General features: G+C 32.4%; 2 protein-coding genes across 2 annotated transcripts in view; one reads left to right on the forward strand and one right to left on the reverse strand.

Moving 5' to 3' along the window:
* Positions 1-921: 921 nt before the first annotated feature.
* Positions 922-2,784, reverse strand: LOC126777132 (uncharacterized). The gene is made up of 4 exons (XM_050500030.1): positions 2,653-2,784; positions 2,385-2,522; positions 1,160-1,324; positions 922-1,029 (listed from the first exon to the last, which is right to left on the reverse strand). Exons 1-3 carry the CDS (start codon positions 2,773-2,775, stop codon positions 1,244-1,246), a joined length of 342 nt encoding a protein of 113 aa, XP_050355987.1. The 5' UTR covers positions 2,776-2,784; the 3' UTR covers positions 922-1,029; positions 1,160-1,243.
* A 621-nt stretch (positions 2,785-3,405) lies between these two features.
* Positions 3,406-20,980, forward strand: part of LOC126777051 (uncharacterized) — a 99,080-nt gene continuing 81,505 nt past the window's right edge. The window contains exon 1 of the mRNA XM_050499904.1: positions 3,406-3,602. The gene's annotated coding sequence lies outside the window, so the exon portion shown is untranslated. The remainder of the gene's footprint in view (positions 3,603-20,980) is intronic.

A 20,980-nucleotide genomic window follows, 5' to 3' on the forward strand; every position in this document is an offset into this window, starting at 1 on the left:
AAATACACATCGGAATTTAATATGATTCATTGATAAATTAATTTTTGCAACATTAGAACAACTTTAACTTCCTATAATTTTTTTTAACTTATTAAGGGCAATAAGGAATATAAAGTTAAAAATAGTTGATTTAAATTACGCAATGTAGTAGTAGTCCTTAAAGCGAAATCATTTGCTCAAATAAATAAATAGTTTTTTCGAAATAAAACGTTCGACTTCAATTAAAATATATTTTATTTATGTATTCAAAATCCATAGTTAATTTTACTTCTAATAAGAAGTTTAATATTTTAAAAGATTGAAAGCCTTACAAATATTGCTTTGACTTATTTTGTTAATAGTAGATTAAAAACTTGGTAGTGCATAATATTTATGAATTGCAAAATTTTGCCAATTTATCGCATATTTTAAATACTTCTAAACTAATTATTGAATATGGAAAATATTATTGTATAATAATTTTAAAAGAAGAACAGTGAAATATTTTGTTCCATTTGAAAACATTAAATGTATTTAAGATATAGATTTTTATTACGACCATATAAAAAGAACATTAAAGAAGATTTTTTATAATCGTATTTATAATGAATAATAACAAATTTCTAACAAAACTTAAGAAGTTTCTAACGCGTTTTTCTAAAATGTTACGCGTCTATTATAGTATTAATGAAAATTATTTAGAATAAATAATAAAATAATTAATGTTTATTAAAAACCTTCACTACACATCTACAATTTTCAATCTAGAAAGAAAACGAATTATGATTAAAATTTTAAATTTAGTTACAGCGTTGAAAATACCAATAATTAGGGATATATTACTTAATTTAAAAAAATAAAAATAAAATTATAATTAATTTTATTTAAATAAAAATATTATGTACAATATTTAAAAAATATTGAGTTGATACTTCGGGTAGATATTGCAAAAAGCAAATTGCAAGTATGCTAAAATAGGGGTTTTCCATGATATCTTGTCAATATAACCTGAACAAATCCATTTTCGCTACATGCAGTTGTTGTCAGTAGCTAAAAAATAAGTAGTAACATCAAAAGAGTATCATAACAATAATTACGTCGGTATTTATTTATATGTACAAAAATTGGCAAACATCTAAAGATTAATCAGTTTTACAATATCAATTCTGTAGGTACTTACAAGCAACACAAACATAATTTTTTTGCGTATTTTGTGTATCTTTTTAACGCAAAAAATAAATGACGATATCACACTTGAGGGAAATCAATTTCTCGTCCGACCACTTCTTTGAATAAAACAACCTTTGAAAGAATTCAGTCTGACGTCTATTTCACCTTCCTCGAGCTGTAACATAAATATTATATAAAGGACAGAATTATCAATAAAAATGCTAACAAATCGTTACATAAATAAGAACATTTTAGTTAAGATACATTTTTAAATTTAGAAATATTTATTCATTTATCTTTCTCAGTTAAAGTTTTGCGTAAAATGTACATCGAAAACTAACTACTAAATTGGTTTCGAAGTTGTAAATATTATTCGGTCTACATGAATCGACAGCGTCGCCGGCTGATTGGACAAATATAATCTGAGAATTAGGGTAGCTTTTGTGAACCCAGAATACGCATGTCCTAAGTGAAAAGATCTATGTAGTAGGTCGTATGTTTGCTGGTCCTACTGAATGAAGGAACTTGATCCCACGGCAGTCGGATCCCAAAATTATCTATACCCTATTTCAATTGGAGTAGGAATAAAGGTAAACAAACCATAGATTTTACCATAGAACTCTGTATTATGCACTATAAACAGTTCTTGATTAATTTACCTCAATTTATAATACAACACTATTCCACTTAACTAATTATAACCAAATTAATTTAACTTTCTAAGTTCCGAGTACAACTTCGCAGACGCTATTTTTCGCGAATCCATAATGAATATCATAGATTATTCAAAATTTCGATCAATAATATCGGTGTCAAAGTTGTTTATTTGGGTTTACGTGGTTGGAATAGGCTATATAGTTATTTGTTGACAATGTAAATAAGTGATCTATGACACTGTACTCCCTAACTTAATACGACAAAAGAATTAAAGGAAAGGCGAATTGATAATATAATAAACAAAATAAGCTAGTCAGGAAGTGTGGTTGATCACGGATGGGTTGAGATGCTAACTATTAAACGCTCAAGTCAAGACCACCGCTATCATTCCATTACCACACCTCTTTTTAGTTTATCACAGTTAGAAAATTACTGTTTACTCTTTTTTAATTCTGATATTAACTTTATGATGCCATATTTTATTCAGTGGCCACAAATCCTAGTAGAAATCGTGGAATAAGAGCCATTTATTTTATTCAATACTAACACTACATATATAAATGCATAATTTAATTTACCGGGTCCAATAAATAAAGTTCTCTGTAACAAGATGGAGACACACATTCTCTCACACATCGTGTCCTAGTCAACCCACTCAATTGGTTGCACGCGCTGCTCTGTTCACACGCTGATTCGTATTCGTGAAATACCATTTCCTGAAAGTAATTATCCTTAGTTTAATTAGTACTTTGCCAGATATAATTAAATGTAAGGTTGAAGATTTCATGCAGTTAAAAGTGATTACTCTTCTAATAAACAAAATTAATATTCGTGTATATAACATACATTTTTAGGTGAATCCTTATACTGATATTCTTTAAAGGTAAACGTTACGCCTGCATTATCTGTTAAGCATTTATCGAATGCTCCCATTATTAAAAACCAGCTGAATGACGATATTCTTAACATATTATATAGAAAACTATGCGAAGGCAAATCAATAAGCATTAAGCAATGCCAATTATTGTTGTAATGGCAAAACCTATTGCGCATGTCCTTAATAATGTGACCGATCAGAAAAAGTTTTTAAATCGTAAATACATATTATATTATAACAATAAAGTTTTTTGATTTGAATAATTCTATATTTTTAAAGTGCGAAAGGTGTTGCTTTTTATATTATTATACTGTTGTTTTTTTAATGTTCTCTTGTTATTATTCAGTTAATATGTAAATAAAAGAATATTTTTGAATTTTATAATTTATCTTAATTTATTTATTTCAAATTAGTTGTATAGTAAATAAACCAATAATTATAGCCATTACAAAGGATAATTTTAATTCCAAGCTTCTAGCATCATAGATAACGAAATTAGGAAGTTGCCAATCTTAAAAAAATAATCTGCTTAAATTATTTATTGTGATCTCTTTTTTAATTTATTTTGGACTTGTAAAGTATTCCACGGTTATTTTAAAATATGAACGATATCAACGTAAAATAAAAATAAATATTATAAAAAAAAAAAACAATTTTCAAGATCGGTTTTCACATCCTTAGATAAGCAGTATAATGCAAAAATAAGTGTCAAAAGTGATATGTTTTTGTCAAACGTAGTAGGAGATTTTTCTAAAAGTATAAATTATCCTCAGTGTTTTATTAACTATTGGTTAATGAATTTCTAAATATTGTTTTTGACCTTGTTCAGTGTTTAAATGTGCGAGTGTGTAGTGTCGAAACAAAGAAGTTGGGAATATTATAATACCGTGGCAAAAGAGATCACTATTCATTTAATCTGGTAGGTAGTATTTACTTCTTATCTTTGTAATTTTAAATAATATGAGACGAATGAGAAAAATATCATTAATCTTTTCATGGAGAAGTTTTAGAACGTATCGCTTAATTATCGTAATTGTTTATATTTAATCAATAAAAAAGTGTAAACTTACCTCAACATATTGAATCTGTTATTAACTCTTAAATAATACGAGACGAAAATATGTTCTTAATGGGGCAATCTAAACCTATGTATTAAAAAAATCATATTATTTAAAATATATATATATATATATACATATTTTGGTGTAATAAAATAAGCAATTAACAATTAAAATTCATGCAATGCTTATATAATATAGAATAAAAAATATTCAGAACGGGCTTAAAATGTATAGGCATATTCAAATACATTGAAATTGCAGTAAAAGTAATGTGGAAAGGAATAGTGACCCTTGTGTATCAGTGCAAGCTTAGTGCTAATGTACTGAGAACAATGATTAAAATAAAAATCAACCAACTGTATTCTTGGTTTACAGGCTATTTTCCTATAACCACATTGAATTACTCATAATTTCGAATTGTTGTTCAAATATGGTTTCTATTATTTAAGGATAAGGTTGTTTTTTGTATACAACTTCAATTGTATGCAATAATGTTTATAGTGCAATTTTATAATGATCGCTTTTTGCTTCTGCTACAGTATTTTTTGCATTTGTAATGAGGTGTTCTATGATATGATTCTGCATGTCAATTTCATTTTTGTTAATTTATATATGAAAGAATATATATGTTATATTTTTTTAAACGAAAAATTAATGGTTTGATAATTTGTATTCAAATTTAATTATAATAAATATTTTTCAAAATTAAAAGATTAGTGAATAATTTTTTTAAATATTGCTTTCCCAAGAATCGACATTTGTATCCAGTAGTAGCATTACATGATAAGTCTTGCTGATTATTTTGATCATCATAAAGTGCGTGTAAGTTTCAAATAAACTACATTTTCATTGTAACAATATTAAATTCAAACTCATTTATTTAATTATGCTAGTGCTTAATGATTCATGATTACAGTGTTTTTACCTATGCAATGTTAACATTACTTTTATCATTTAAGTAAAATATAAGTCTTAGGTATTAAATAATTTAATTCTGTCAAATTATAAATACTATGTTAAATACAAAAATGTCTATATGTAACAACAAAGCGACATAGAATCTTAAAGTTTATTCATATGGTTTTTAGGCAGCCCCCAAGGATGGTTGATTTTGGTTATGGTGGCCATTCTCAAGTGAGACTAGCCATCAGCATAAGATCGTTTTTGGTGCATGTGTATGTGTAATGCAAGATCATTCTTATAATCTAATTTTACCACAAAACTGTGCACAAAAAACTTCTGAGGCAAGAGAAACTTCTAGACTCATCAATAGAAAATACCGAAATCTTATTTTATCAGTGTGAGATTTGATTGAGACTTAATTTTAGTTAATACAATCTCTATGAGAGAATAGAAAGTGAACCACAAAAGGTGTTAATAAATATAGTGTAAATGGGGCTAAATGTTACACTAACTGAATATATATCAGAATTATTTTTTGATTAATGCTCAATTGTTTAATTAAGTTCATCAAATCAATGGAAAATAATGAAATCAAATATCATCTAAGTTTGAAAACACACTAGCAATATAAACTTGCTGTAATTGCATTATTAGATAGGAATAAGAATAAGAAAAACTTGCGACCCGCAAGTTTTTCTTATTGTTATAGTTAATCAGGGTTTAGTGATACTTAAGTTTCAGAAACTATTTCATGAAATGACATAACCCTGATAATTATGATTATAATTATATGATTATGATTATATTATTGTATAAGTAATATGGTGTGAACTATTTTGTTGAGTGCCTAAGGAATAAACGTTAGTATAATTTTTTTAGATCAATAGACTACACCATTTGACCGATTACTATGAAAATTACCAAACACATATTTATTGATGGAAAATGTTTTAAATGACGTTGCAGCATATCAACTTTTTTTTATATAGAATAGGAAGGCGGACGAGCTTTTGGGCCACCTGATGGTAAGTGGTCACCAAAGCTCTTAGACATTGCCACTGTAAGAAATGTTGACCATCACTTACATTGCCAATGCGCCATCGACCTTGGGACCTAAAATTATTGACTGAAAGACTACCGTTTTGCGGTAGAATATCTGATGAGTGGGTGGTACCTATCCAGATGAGCTTGCACAAAGCTCTACCACCAGTAAACTTCCATACCTTTCCAGTTTCAACAGATCGCCATGATAATGAGCGTATATAAACAGGCAAGACGTTTGCCAGGTTTAGCTGATATTCTATAATTACGAATATCTAATGTGATTACGCTAGTCTAGATATATTAATTAGACATTTATCATGTGCGTATTACGTGATAATGTCACCGTGAACATGCAGAAGCGCAGCTAGGCGGATATGGACAACGTGTAGCATTACATTGATTGCTACAGATATTGCTCAAGTATAGAAATATAAGGTGATCTTTTTTTTCTGCATCTCGCAATATAAAATGTAATAATGATGAAGTTGGAATAAGTATGAAAGTTGGTACGCAAAGATATATTAAATTTTGGTTTTGATTATCGAAATGTAATCTATTTAATATGTTGACCCTAGTAGGGGGCATTATAAGAGAGAACAAGAATCACGTTACTTTTTGTTTGTAATAAAAAGGCGGACTGACACATGGACCAATCGATGTGCTTACCACCGCCCATAGACAATGGCGCTGCAAGAAATACTATGCATCCTTTACATCGCCAATGCACTGCCAACCTTGGAAACTAAGATGTTATACCTTCAACACAAAGCCACATCATTAAATAATATATTTTCTTAAGATTAAGTATAATACTTAATCTTGATCTTATGTGACACATGGGTTTTATTTGTGTGTCTATTGATTTTCTTTTGCCGTTTCTTTTTTGGTCTAATATATTTATAATAATAATATAATAATAATATCTTGGGACAATATTTACACACGGCCATCTGATCCCAAATTAAGCTTGTACAAAGCTTGTGCTATGGAAACCAGACAACTGATATACTACATATACTTCTATTATTTAGTAAATACATACTTATATAAATAATTACACCCAGACTCAGGACATACAGACATGTTCATGCACACAAATGTCTGTCCTGGGTAGGAATCGAACCCACAACGTTCGGCGTGAAAGGCAAGTATCTTACCAACCACGCCAACCGGCTCGTCAAGTATATATCGTCGTCATTTATATCTTATATATTTCGATTTTGTTGCATTATCACTCTATTATTATATATACAAAAAAAAGCCGAGATGGCCCAGTGGTAAGAACGCGTGAATCTTAACTGATGATCGTGGGTTCAAACCCGGGCAAGCACTACTGAATTTTCATGTGCTTAATTTGTGATTATAATTCATCTCGTGCTTTACGGTGAAGGAAAACATCGTGAGGAAACCTGCATGTGTCTAATTTCACTGAAATTCTGCCACATGTGAATTCTACCAACCCGCATTGGAGCAGCGTGGTGGAATGAGCTCCAAACCTTCTCCTCGAAAAGAAGAGAGGAGGCCTTTAGTCCAGCAGTGGGACATTCACAGGCTGTTACGGTATCACTCTATTACGCACTGATCGATTTTTATTTTGTTCATTTTTCGAAAGCTGTTTTCATCGGGATATACTTAAGCTGCGTTTATTGATAATTATTTTTTAAGGCCACCTGATGGTAAGTGGTTACCGCGTTAGAAATATTAACCAACCCATAAAGGTAAATAGTTATCTTCTATTTTGAATAATAAACCCTTAAATTTCTACAGATACAAAATTTCCAACCCAATTCTTTTTTTTTTAAAGATCTTTTTACAACGACCTGACCTCCTTGGAATAAAAGCTTTACTCGTGACCTGGTTGCGATGTAAAGAAAATCATAGAAGCATAGCTTTTTAAAATTGAACCCTGGATACTTTAATTAGAAAAAAGATTAATAGTATTAATCATTAAAATTAAAAAATAGAAACTCAAATCTTTTCAAATAATTATATTTAAATAGTACTTAAAACTCATCTATAAATATACTTTAAAAAATATATTTTATTCTGGAATATCAGACTGACAGTTTATGATGATGAATGCTTTTTAAACACATTGATCTAAACCCCGAAAGGATTCTTCAGCCTTCAGAAAATACAGCTTCACGATTACTTCACAAAATACAGTATACTCTAACAGCCTGTTAATGTCCCACTGCTGGGCTCAGGCCTCCTCTCCCTTTTTGAGGAGAAGGTTTAGAGCTTATTCCACCACGCTGCTCCAATGCGGGTTGGTAGAGTACACATGTGACATAATTTCAATGAAATTAGACACTTGCAGGTTTCCTCACGATGTTTTCCTTCACCGTCCAGCACGAGATGAATTATAATCTCAAATTAGGCACATGAGAATTCAGTGGTGCTTGCCCGGGTTCGAACTCACAATTATCGGTTAAGATTCACGCGTTTTAACCACTAGGCCATCTCGGCTCACAAAATATACGTAATATATATTTTTAATAAGATAATTTTAGTAACAATTATTGTAAGATAATATTCGCTGAAATCAAAAATTATTACTAGTACATATTCGTTTATCTCACTTTTCGTTGGAAGACGTTCATTTGTTACGCATGCGAGCTTATAGATGAGGGTTCATCATCAGATATTCTATTGGTAAATACCACTAATTTTATTGTTGTGTTCCAGTTTGAAAGGTGACTGAGCCAGTGTAATATTGGCCATATTGTCCTTTCTTTTGAAAGTCATCGCAACAGTGGAAACACTGGTTGTTATTATTAAATTTTTATAGAATATAATTTTGAGTATTTTAGTTTTTTATCGAAGTATTAGGTCGGGGGTTATCTAAAATTAAAGTTTATTCGCTATCGTTGGGTTGCAGTGTGACCTCATTAAACGCAATTATTCACCTCAGAAGCAAAACAAAATAATCAAAATGATATAATATTTAAGTTAAGGTGCTTGTTAAATAAAATAAACATATAATAATTATTATCCATATTATTAAAAGTAAATGTTTGGTTTCATATAAAGTTAATTTAGTTTGAATATCACTGTTGTGCAACTAGTTTTGCCCGTAGCTTCGCCCGCGTTTCAGTTTTTGACTAATAGTAATATACTCTTCTTATATATATATTTATAGAATAGGAAGGCGGACGAGCATATGGGCCACCTGATGGTAAGTCACCAACGCCCATAGACATTGGCGTTGTAAGAAATGTTAACCATCGCTTACATCACCAATGCGCCACCAACCTTGGGAACTAAGATTTTATGTCCCTTGTGCCTGTAATTACACTGGCTCACTCACCCTTCAAACCGTAACACAACAATACCAAGTACTGCTGTATGTGTATGTATATAGATATACATACACATGCGCAGGTGGATAAAGCAGCTTCGTAGCGCTTTTTCTGTTGAATTGCTATACAAATAATTATTTCTTTTGTGAATTATAGATATCACGTCTTTGACAACTCCCTTAATTTCTTATCACCAGCCAGGTATAGAATCAACTACAACATATTCCCCTTTTTTAAGTAAATAAAAATAAAAATTAAATAAAACAAAAACTTAAGTACTAAAATAATTAATATAACTATTACCAAAAGACTCGACTACAACAATTTCAGAGTGAAATCTTATTATTACTAAATTAAAGTTATATATCCTATGTTAATACTGGATAAAGTAGCAAAATCGGTTCAATAGTTTCGGAGTTTATCGATTAGAAACAAACAAAAAACATATCTCTTTTTATAATATTATAAAAAAGTATATTTGTTATATTGTATTGTTATAACTTTGTATCTATTATATTATAGGGATAAAGTAAAGAGAAATGAGATAAAATATGGCCGAAATGGTCTCCTCAGATTATGGATAAAATTCAAGTAATAAAAATTTTATTTACTTTTCAACGGTTCTAGTTTCACACAAACAGTACTGATATTTAAACTACTCATCTGTTATATCTATACAAATATAGTGCAGTTATACTAATGTAATAAAGCTGTGGAGTTTGTGTGTTTAAACAAAGAGATTAGTATATATGCAACTACCAGTCGGATTTGGAAGTATTTTTGCGTTTCGTAGTTCAATTTGTGTCGAGGATTAAAGGGTTTTATTGGGTATTTAAACACTGTGTTCGCGCACAAGTGTGTGCGCGAACACAGGTGCACTCTCTCTTCCTTCACTCTCATAATCCGATGGGACGGCAATCCGACACGACCGGAAAGAGTTCAGGCACAGGATCAACGGCTTTACGTGCTTTCCGAGACACGGGAGTGTACACATTTCCAACTTCCAGACTCCGGGCTGCTACTGAGAATCTTCTGACAGAAAAACCCAATATTTTTTACTTTTTATAGGCCCGACCTGGGAATTGAACCCAGGACCTCCGGGTCTGTGGCCTTGGTTTCACCTATAAAGCTGAAATCTGTAACATTTATAGGTTTATATAATGTAAGCATCCGCTATGAAAATATATTTGGAAATTAGACTTTAAGAGGTGGGGGGGGAGGTAGAATGGGAGTAACTTTAAAAGTCGGGACGAGCAGCTAGTTCAGCACAAATGCTTATCTTATGTTATATTTATCTTGTTTCCGTGTGACATTTGTTCTCCACATTTTGTTTTTTTTGTATATACCAAATTCGTATTTTATCACCATTAACTGTCGGGCATATTTGATTATATTAAAAATGCTGGTACGTATTATAACAATAGTCTTAAAAAAAACATTCCAATCAGTATCGTTCTAGAATGTTTAGAATTTGACAGTAGACATTATTATTTATTCTACGTTATAAATAAAATATTGTCATCTCATTCTCGTGTACGTGGTTAGGTTAGGTTAGATTAACCGTAGGTGGGCCGTGGATGCGTGAGGTGGGGGCCTCACGTGTCCTATTTCAGACGGCCATGTGGAGGACGGCAGCCGTGATGGCCTCGAACTGCCGTACGCACTAGCGAGGAGTGCGGGGGGGCGACATTCGCCCCCCTGATGAGAGCTCCGTCGAGCCACGAGTGCAAAGCACGGGAGAGGCCGCGGCTGCGTTATATCAACACGATCCCGCAGCCTCCGATCCGTGCTGAGGACGGCCATCGCAGTGGTTTTAGTGGGTAAGAATCCCACATAATCCGGTTCCACCCCTATAGGACCCGGGTACCTTTTTGAAAGTTTCCACTACGAGGAAAAAGAAAAAAAAAAAAAAAAGGTTAACCGTAGGTAGGTGTCAAGAATAGCAAATCTCACTGTCCAGTTAAACTAATTTACAGATTGTGACCTGAACCAGTCTCATTGTTGTTGATGTTGTTTAAATGTAAAATAGTTGCTACTATTAAACATTTATTTATTTATGGCTATCACCAAAACATACACTGAAAAGGTAATACTTAAAATAAATATGACTTAAATTAAGCGCTGTATTGCTGAAAGTTACCACGACATATGCGAAACAAAAACAGATAGAAACGTTCATATAGACTCTAATGTCTTCATTATTATATTATATACAGCAGTAATAGATAATAATAATAATATATAAACAATAATATAAGTTGAAAAGTGTAAGTACGGCGACGTCATACATACTAGGTATCGGTAGAATCTTAAATCGAAACCGTATCGGTTTGATTGAAGAGAATGTCGATTCCGTAGCACATGCTAACACATATTTCAAAATAGCTTATAAAACGGCAGTCGTAAAGATGTATAAACAAATTTGAGCTTGGATAACCGTAACCGTAACAGCCTGTGAATGTCCCACTGCTGGGCTAAAGGCCTCCTCTCCTTTTTTTTTTTTTTGAGGAGAAGGTTTGGAGCTTATTCCACCACGCTGCTCCAATGCGGGTTGGTAGAATTCACATGTTTCAGAATTTCAGTGAAATTAGACACATGCAGGTTTCCTCACGATGTTTTCCTTCACCGTAAAGCACGAGATGAATTATAATCACAAATTAAGCACATGAAAATTCAGTGGTGCTTGCCCGGGTTTGAACCCACGATCATCGGTTAAGATTCACGCGTTCTTACCACCGGGCCATCTCGGCTTTTTATATTGAGCTTGGATAGATATGACATAATTGGTTAATAATCGTTCATTGTGGATTCGTGAAATAATGACGTTTTTAGTGTGTGAAGTTATCGGTATAAATAAACTGAAAACTGGATCAAGTTATGTTAATAAAGAACTGTTTGCAGTGTATAGCAGAGCAGAGCAAATCGCATATGTGAATCTAAGGTTTGTTTGTTTTTATTCCTCGTGCCATTGGTATATAATATAAAGTTCATAAACCCGTCTTAGTACTGACGCACGTGATGATGTTATCGTAACCAGTTACATTAAGAGGGTTGAACTTCCGTGCGACAAAAAAATGTCCTCTTGACATTCAATTTGTTTTTTTTTTTTTTTATATTGACGTAGGTAATATACCTGAATTATTTTAATATTATTATTTTGCATCGATGGCTTTTTGTTGATTAGAAAACGTTTTAAATTAAGTCGAGCTAGTTTTTTCTTGATAATGCTAATGGTGGTAAGGTTCTTGATTTATTGTCAATTGTGAGTGTCATAACAAGTATTAATTTTTTTTCAGTCAGTTAGATCATGTCAACGGTTTCTCTTTTTACATTTCTGGTTTGATAGGGTTTTGTGCTAGCCCGTTTTTGTAGATACCACACGCTCATCAAATAATCTACCGCCAAACAGCAATACTAAGTACTGTTGTGTTCCGATTTGAAGGGTGAGTGAGCCAGTGTAATTACAGACACGAAGGACATTCCTCATTGACGATCATATACCATGGTGAATATTTCTTACAGTGCCAATGTCTATGGACGGTGAATCACTAACCATCATGGAGCCAGTATTTCATACTGCCTACCTGTTATAAATAAAAAAAAAACTTTTAGTCTATTTTAAAGCATCTGTGTTTCTGTGTTCAGAAATCACATTCGCACCACATTTTTTTCTATTAAACAAGGAAAGACATGTAACTAGAAAAAAATATCAAACAAGTTTAATATCGACAAAACAATTGATTGTCAATTCTTTATTTTGGTTACAGTAGTGCAGTAACAGCCTGTGAATGTCCCACTGCTGGGCTAAGGCCTCCTTTCCCTTTTTGAAGAGAAGGTTTTATTCTGGTTGTTTTACCCTTATTGCTTGGATTCGACGCAGTAATAAAAACCTAATAAATTATGTAATATGTAGATGACTATTATCTATTAGGGCGTCACATTGTTTGTTAATATACAAAAACGCACACATAAATCGTTTTCTATATTGTGTAAACAAATGATAATAATCTATAAATGTTTTATTTGAGAAATATTATTCGAACAGATTATTTTATTTCTATTTGCTGGAATCGAATGTTCAAATTGCAAATTGAATTATGACTAAATTAAGATTCTCGAGAATTAAGATTTTTTTTTTAATCTGTGGAATAATGAGCGGGATTTTTGTCGGATTATATACTCTGTAAATAATTCACAATTTGATGAATTAATTACCAGCTGTGTAGCTTAAACTGTACAAGGGAGTTTTCTTAGTTATTTTAAGTAACCCTTGCATATCATTCATCACCTGACCTCATTCCATTTATTTGGATTTATTGAAGTCTATGTTATAACTGCAAGATAAACTACGCAATTAGCAATAAATATATATGTATCACTTGAAGTCGAGATGGCCCAGTGGTAAGAACGCGTGAATCTTAACCGATGAACGTCGGTTCAAACCGGGCAAGTACCTCTGAATTTTCATGTGCTTAATTTCTGTTTATAATTCATCTCGTGCTTTTCGGTGAAGGAAAACATCGTGAGGAAACCTGCATGTGTCTAATTTCATCGAAATTCTGCCACATGTGTATTCCACCAACCCGCATTGGAGCAGCGTGGTGGAATAAGCTCCAAACCTTCTCCTCAAATAGGGAGAGGAGGCCTTAGCCCAGCAGTGGGACATTTACAGGCAATTACTTTATAAATATCACTTTAGTGAACGAAATTATAGCAGACGGATTGATTTAAGAGAGAGATTTATTTACAATTTTTAAGAGGGATACAAATAAATATTAAACAAATAATACAAAGGAAATGACTCTGGTATCTATAGAATATAAATATGTGCTATTTAATAAAAACATGATGATGAAAACTTTGATTGATCTACGAATCTTTGGAAGTATGTCTTCCTTTCATGAATATCACTATATGGCACTGTATGGCAGAAATGCTTTTGTTCATGTCGTAAACAAATATTCGTTCAGAAATTTTTACCTATTATTAAAATAGTTTTTACTTTTTTTTTTTTTAATCTTTACTTTCACATATAGTACAAACTCATATGAACTAAAATAAAATACGTAATACTCTCGCCTTTATGGTACATAACGTGTTTACACAAAACGTATACAAACATTCGTAATAGTAAGCCTTTAACAATACAATACAGTTATTATTCACGACCGGATTTCATAAGGTTATGATACATTAATATCAACGTGATAAATGAAAATGTATTTTATGTTATCGGTAATAAAGTTTAATTTGCCTTGCGTAATGTTTATTTACCTTCTAAATGGAACCTAGTCGCTTTTCTTTAGTGCATTCAGTACACTTGTACTTACTCGCGGACTCAATAAGGCTGTGGTTATATTGAAAGAGCGTTTTATTTGTAAGGCTTCGTCACACAGAACTACTATGATAATTTTTTATAGCGTCCAGGAACAAGCAACTAGCAATATAGGTGTATTTTACTGGTGGTTGGGCTTTGTGCAAGCCCGTCTGGGTAGGTACCACCCACTCATCAGATATTCTACCGCAAAACAGCAATACTTGATATTGTTGTGTTCCGGTTTGAAGGGTGAGTGAGCCAGTGTAATTACAGGCACAAGGGACATAAAATCTTAGTTCCCAAGGTTGGTGGCGCATTGGCTATAAGCGATGGTTGACATTTCTTACAATGCCAATGTCTAAGGGCGTTTGGTGACCACTTACCATCAGGTGGCCCATATGCTCGTCCACTTTCCTATTCTATAAAAAAAAAAAAATATATCGTAATAAACGTAAAAACTAGGTTCGGCTATTTCTGGACGATATCCACGACACACGTTACTGACAAACGGCCTTGATTATAAACGTTGTGTAGCTCCTGAAATGTAGATTGTGATGCTGCCCGGTAATAAAGATGCAGGCATATTAAAATAACATTAATGTAAATAAAAGATAAAATACACCAAAGGCACTGACAACACGCCTGTGGAGATAGAAAAATATTGAACAATGCCGTGTCCTTGTCTTTCGTATGTCAAAACGATAATTATAGAAAGAGCGAAATATGTGTTCAACTAAACAGTCGCTAAGCAACGCTCATAAGTAAGGCCGAAAGAGAAAAGACGTCATTTAAAAATGTTTTCGTTGAAAAATCTTCCTTTTTAACATTAAGTGATTGGATTGGTTTTTCCTTGTCTCGAGAAGAATGTAAAGCATTCGGTTCTGCGTTTGGGCACGGTCCGGTGGAGACCGCCTTCCTCATCGAGTAACATGCAGTAGGTAAATAATGCACTTATGCACTATTATATACACAAGACATATTACTTGCGTAGTTGGCTAGTCATCCTACAAAATGGCTGACGTGGTCGATCCACGGTCAGGAGGACGTCATACAATTACAGATAAAGCATCTCTTTCATACTATGACCTATATAATGTTTCCGTAGACTAAATATATTTTCTGAGTTAATTAGATGAAATTATATAATTTTATCCAAATCTCCTGCAGATGGATAACGTGTGTACAGGGTTTTACTGTTTTTTATCACTATGGGCATTTGGGGAGCTATTAAGGAACATAAAGCTTGATAAAGTAGTCGTGGCTATAGCAGTTGCCGTGTTCACGAGAACCGGTTTTTAGACGTAATAACATCCCGTCATTAAAGGTTTGTTCGAAGGTTCTCTTATAGTAATTTTTGTTAACTAAATATGTTTCGAGTTGAATATTACAAAATGCTGGGAGTAAAATCTATCAAAAACCATCTTTTAGCGTTGTAAATATTACTTTTTAATGAATGTACTGGTAAAGTGCGTATCAGACTAGAAACAAGCCATTCGATTTAAATTGCAACCTGAATGTGTTATAGACGCAAACTATGATAAAATCCTTTAAAGTTCGATAAAGTTATTGCAGTGTAGTATTTGACAAGTTTTATGTTGATCTCTGTGATACCTATTCCGACCAGGCGGTTTAGTCAAAGTGGGATCTTACTTCCGCATTGAAATCATTAAGCTTGTTACAAATTAACACAAGCTTATAATGTGAATTTTAAGGGCAATTTTGAAATACTTAATCTGACTGGGCCGATAGCAAAGTTTAAGTAAAAAACCTGATATGGAAACGTTTGAAATGATTTAAAAAATTGTTGGAGCCTCTGTTATGTAATAGTTTTAAAGGCTCGGGCTTTTGGTGCTTCGAAAGTGTGCAGGTCCCGAATAGGACTAGCTTCTCGATCCCATCAACACCAAGCACATTTTCATCGTTTGTATTTATGGTAGGAGAACATCTCCTTAGATTTTCCTTAATCTTTTTGAATTATCGTTTTCATTCACGTCACAGGATATTCTGGATATAGTGATGTAGTGCTTTCATAACTTTCATAAATTGATGTTATTTATATCTAAAAATAAAAAATAAATTGTAAAGGTTTCTTTCCTTTCTTGTAAGGCCCCAAAACTAAAGCCTGGTGGTAGGGCTTTAGTTTTGGGGTAAACTGGTGGTAGGGCTTTGTGCAAGCCCGTCTGGGTAGGTACCATTCACTTATCAGATATTCTACCGCAAGCAGCAGTACTTGTTATTGTTGTGTTCCGGTTTGAAGGGTTAGTGAGCCAGTGTAATTACAGGCACAAGGGACATAACATCTTAGTTCCCAAAGTCGATGGCACATCGGCGATGTAAGCGATAGTTACCACCAGGTGGCCCATCGTCCGCCTACCTATACTATAAAAAAAAAGCCTCTGCTGCCATGTGTCCATGTTTTTATACATCGCTTGCCACTATGTAACATATCCTTATCCTACCGTTTCCATTTACATATGAAACGTTATTTAATTAATGAACCTTATTACTGTGGTTTAAAGGTCAAAATGATTATTTAAACGCGTGTAAAATGTTATCGTAGTCGTCAAACCAATATACAACTTTGTACATAGGACTTAAAGTTGTTTTTCGCAGTCAATTTTCAATGAATATAAAACTGTTTATATAATTTGTTGTTTTGAAAGTGTTAAAATGGGAGAAAAGTTATGCATTAATAAGCTTATGTTAAAATTTTATCCTCATGACCGATTATGTTATTTATTTATTTACTAAAACGTTGGAACTATTTTATCATCTTAATCACTAATTATTATAACAATATTATAACATAATATTTTACGGTAATATAACTGTATGATTAAATACATACATCTTAATGTTGATACAAAATTAGTCTTAAAAGTCATACACATAAGTGCGTTTTTTGGGTGATGTTTCTGTTTACTTGATATGATCGTGTATCTTTTTGGGGACTAAAAAGAATGACACTAACAACTATTGGGTGAAGTTAAAGAAGAGAGGTACACGCCTATAAATCGTACCTTTAAAAAAGATAATATATTCTAATATTTAAGTTTCTACGTCTTATAGTTTAGGGTGTACTTTAGAACAATCATTCAGCCTGGATATCGTTTTATTTATATATAAACATATTGCAAACTTAGATACATAAAAAACCTTTTAAAAAGCAAACTTATTTAGGATATATGCTAAGATGAAGTAAACAGCCCATTTACGACGAAGTTATGTTAGTACACATTTACATGAGGAGTCGCCAACTGACCCTGGTCACCATCTACATATATAATACAAATCCAACAGGGCAAAACATGATGGAAATATGTTGATTAGATAAGCGTTCCCAGCCAACTCCCGGCCCCATCATGACACCAGCTCTGTGCCGTATTTGCATTGTCAACGAGGCTACACGTAGAATAAAATAGAATAGAATTCTACTACATGTTCTTGGCTACATGTATGTTCAAAACTTCAGCTCAATCGGTTTGTGGGATTAAGTATAAAATTTAGTTGCAATATTTGACCTCATACTTACAAGTGAAGTTAAATAAAGACGTGTATAAAATGGGGGAACAAGGCTTGTATCGATTAAAACGTAAACTATCCAAAAAAAAAAATGAAGTAGTATATCTATTTATAAGCAATTCATAGTAATAAAAAATAGACTTTACTTAAATTAATGGATATAAAATTGTGTAAATCGTCGACCTTAGTTGGGCAGTGTAAATTTTAATTTCCTGTTAAAAATGGTCTTAAGGTATATAATTTAATACTGCATTAGTAGATAATATATATATATTTAAAGAATTGCCTTTATTTAAATATAGAAGATAATTTGCTTCAGCTAACTTATCTAGAAAGACAAACAGGTTTTAGAGATATTTAGAGTAATAAATGTTAATTTTAAACAATTTTTTATTTTATATACCTATCATTTTATACATATATTAATATAATTATTTTAATGTACAATTGGTGTGATCTGTATTTGATATTGATTACTTGTTAACAAATATATTTGCGTGCCTATCGTGGGCGAAATGTATTCGATACTTATAAAGAAATCATAAGATCTGTAAAACTATGTTTCATGCAAATAAATGATTATTATTATTATTATAAGAAAGATTAGATTGGCGAAACCCAACTGTTTATTATTTTGTCATTTTGTTTATTAGTTTGCGTAATTTAGTACTGCAGCTCTTGATGATATTGGTACGTGATCGCGCACGCTTCCAAGTGACTTTTATCACGTTTAAACTCAGATCATCAGGAAAACACCTCGAGAAGTGTCGCCATCGCTGTTGAATACAAATACGTTGATATTATTTATACATAGATTTTTCATCGCTTCAAGGCCTCGGTTCATGGTTATTACTTATGATTACATTACAATGAACGTCTATTATAAATAGATTACCGTAACAGCCTGTGAACGTCCCACTGCTGGGCTAAAGGCCTCCGCACCTCTTTTTGAGGAGAAGGTTATTATAAATAGATTATGTTTTGTTATTTAAAAACCTCTATCAAAATATACGTAACCATCGTAATTTAGTGCTATAGTCTTTTACATAAGAAGTTAATATAATTTTAAAAGGATTTCCGTTAAACTCCTTAATTTGGGAGGTATGTTGTCAAAAACTTTGCTATATTCAAACAGATACTGGACTGCCGCTATAAGTTTAATCTATTAAATATTTTTTTATATAACTCGTTCAATATCTCATACTTGTTTTACTATTTGAATCTATGTAATTGAACACTCAATAATTATGCGACACTTGTATTGATTTCTAGATATTTATTATAACTGAAGCCTTGACAAAATCGATTCGCATCCAATGCGGATTAGCAATATTTAAAATACGTATACAATAGAATGATCGCATGGTACGTTCTAAAAAATCTGAATAAATACTGAATGCTCATAATTCGTCCATTAATGTTAAATTAGTTAATGGTGAAGGAAACATCGTGAGGAAACCTGCATGTGTCAAATTCACTGAAATTTTGCCACATGTGTATTCCACCAATCAGCATTGGAGCAGCGTGGTGAAATAATCTCCAAACCTTCTCCTCAAAAAAGGAGAGGACGCCTTAGCCCAGCAATGGGACATTCATAGGCTGTTACTTGTTAATATGATAGGTATCATTGGTGAATTGGTTATTGGAACAATAACTGTGTCACTAAGCTGCATCTTACGCGTAGCATTTGTTTCTCCGGCACATTCAACCTTAACGTTTATAAAGCAAGCGTGTATCGACATGTAATTGCTCAATCTAAAGCCGACTACATCTTTATAACACTCTAGATTTCTGACAATCAAAACAAACAGCCGGAAGATCTTTTAAATCGTAGTATTAAATCTTATAAGCTGAATGAGTTTATTGGTAGGATATATTGGTTATTTCGATAATTTGAGATGATCTCTAGGCAATATTCTCACGTGTAAATCTTGACGCACGTGAGATCGAACATCGTCTACGTTTAAGGTATAACCCAAGTCTGCAATGCAGATGGTAGATTGTTTCCAACGTAAACAATGCCGCAGGGCGTTTACATAAAATCGAATGGAATCATCGTTGATGCGTTTTTGCAGTTGTAAACATAGCTTAGGGTGTTTAGTTAAACGGTTTTTTTTCTCTTTCTGTCATCATTGCTATGTTCGAGAGAAGAAGACACAACGCTGTTTAACGGATCGCCCTCCCCAAACAACATTTGTAAGTAAATATAGTGATTTTTTTTTCATAGAATAGGATGGCGTACGAGCATATGGGCCACCTGATGGTAATGGTCACCAACGCCCATGACATTGGCATTGTAAGAAATGTTAACCATCGCTTACATCACCAATGCGCCACCAACCTTGGGAACTAAGATGTTATGTCCGTTGTGCCTGTAAATAAACTGGCTCACTTACCCTTTAAACTGGAACACAAAAATACCAAGTACTGCTGTTTTGCGGTAGAATCTCTGATGAGTGGGTGGTACCTACCCAGACGAGCTTGCACAAAGATCTACCACCAGTAAAAAAAAAAATAGCATTGGCAAGAATCCTAACTAATATTGTAATTGCGTTAGTGAGTTTGTTACAATTCACATCTCAATCGATCACCGTGAAATTTTGCATACATGTTGTCAAGGGTAACGAAAAGGATATATGGTACCTAAGGGTAGGTGACCCTAAGCGAAGTTGCTAGCGGAAACTATACATAGTTATATTCCTAAAGTTTGGGGAAATCTTCGTAATTGTATTATGTTTCGTAAAAGTTTTGTTGGAATATGAATGCTAAGACAAAAAAAAATAGAGGTTTTTATATTGTTAGTTCTAGAATTGAATCGAAACGTTTTCATTCTCACGTTATCGTATTTATTCTTAAAGTTAATATTATAATTTCGACAACGATAAATTTGTTTATGGAAATAAACCGTTCTCGAGATAAGTATTCACAAGATAAGGTTGTTTTATACGATTATATTAATGTAAAAATAGATTTATTTTGAAACTAATATAAATATAAAAAGTAAAATATTTTTATAAACTATTATAAAGTGTTGCTTTATGATTTATAGCCTTAGAGATAATTATAAATAATTGGCTTAAGAGTATTTCTAGTATTCTCGCTTTTATTGCGATGATTATAATAAGCGATCGCCAACTGGTCATTTCGG

This window comes from Nymphalis io, chromosome 22 (genome assembly GCF_905147045.1).
Source record: "Nymphalis io chromosome 22, ilAglIoxx1.1, whole genome shotgun sequence".
Lineage (NCBI taxonomy): Eukaryota > Metazoa > Arthropoda > Insecta > Lepidoptera > Nymphalidae > Nymphalis > Nymphalis io.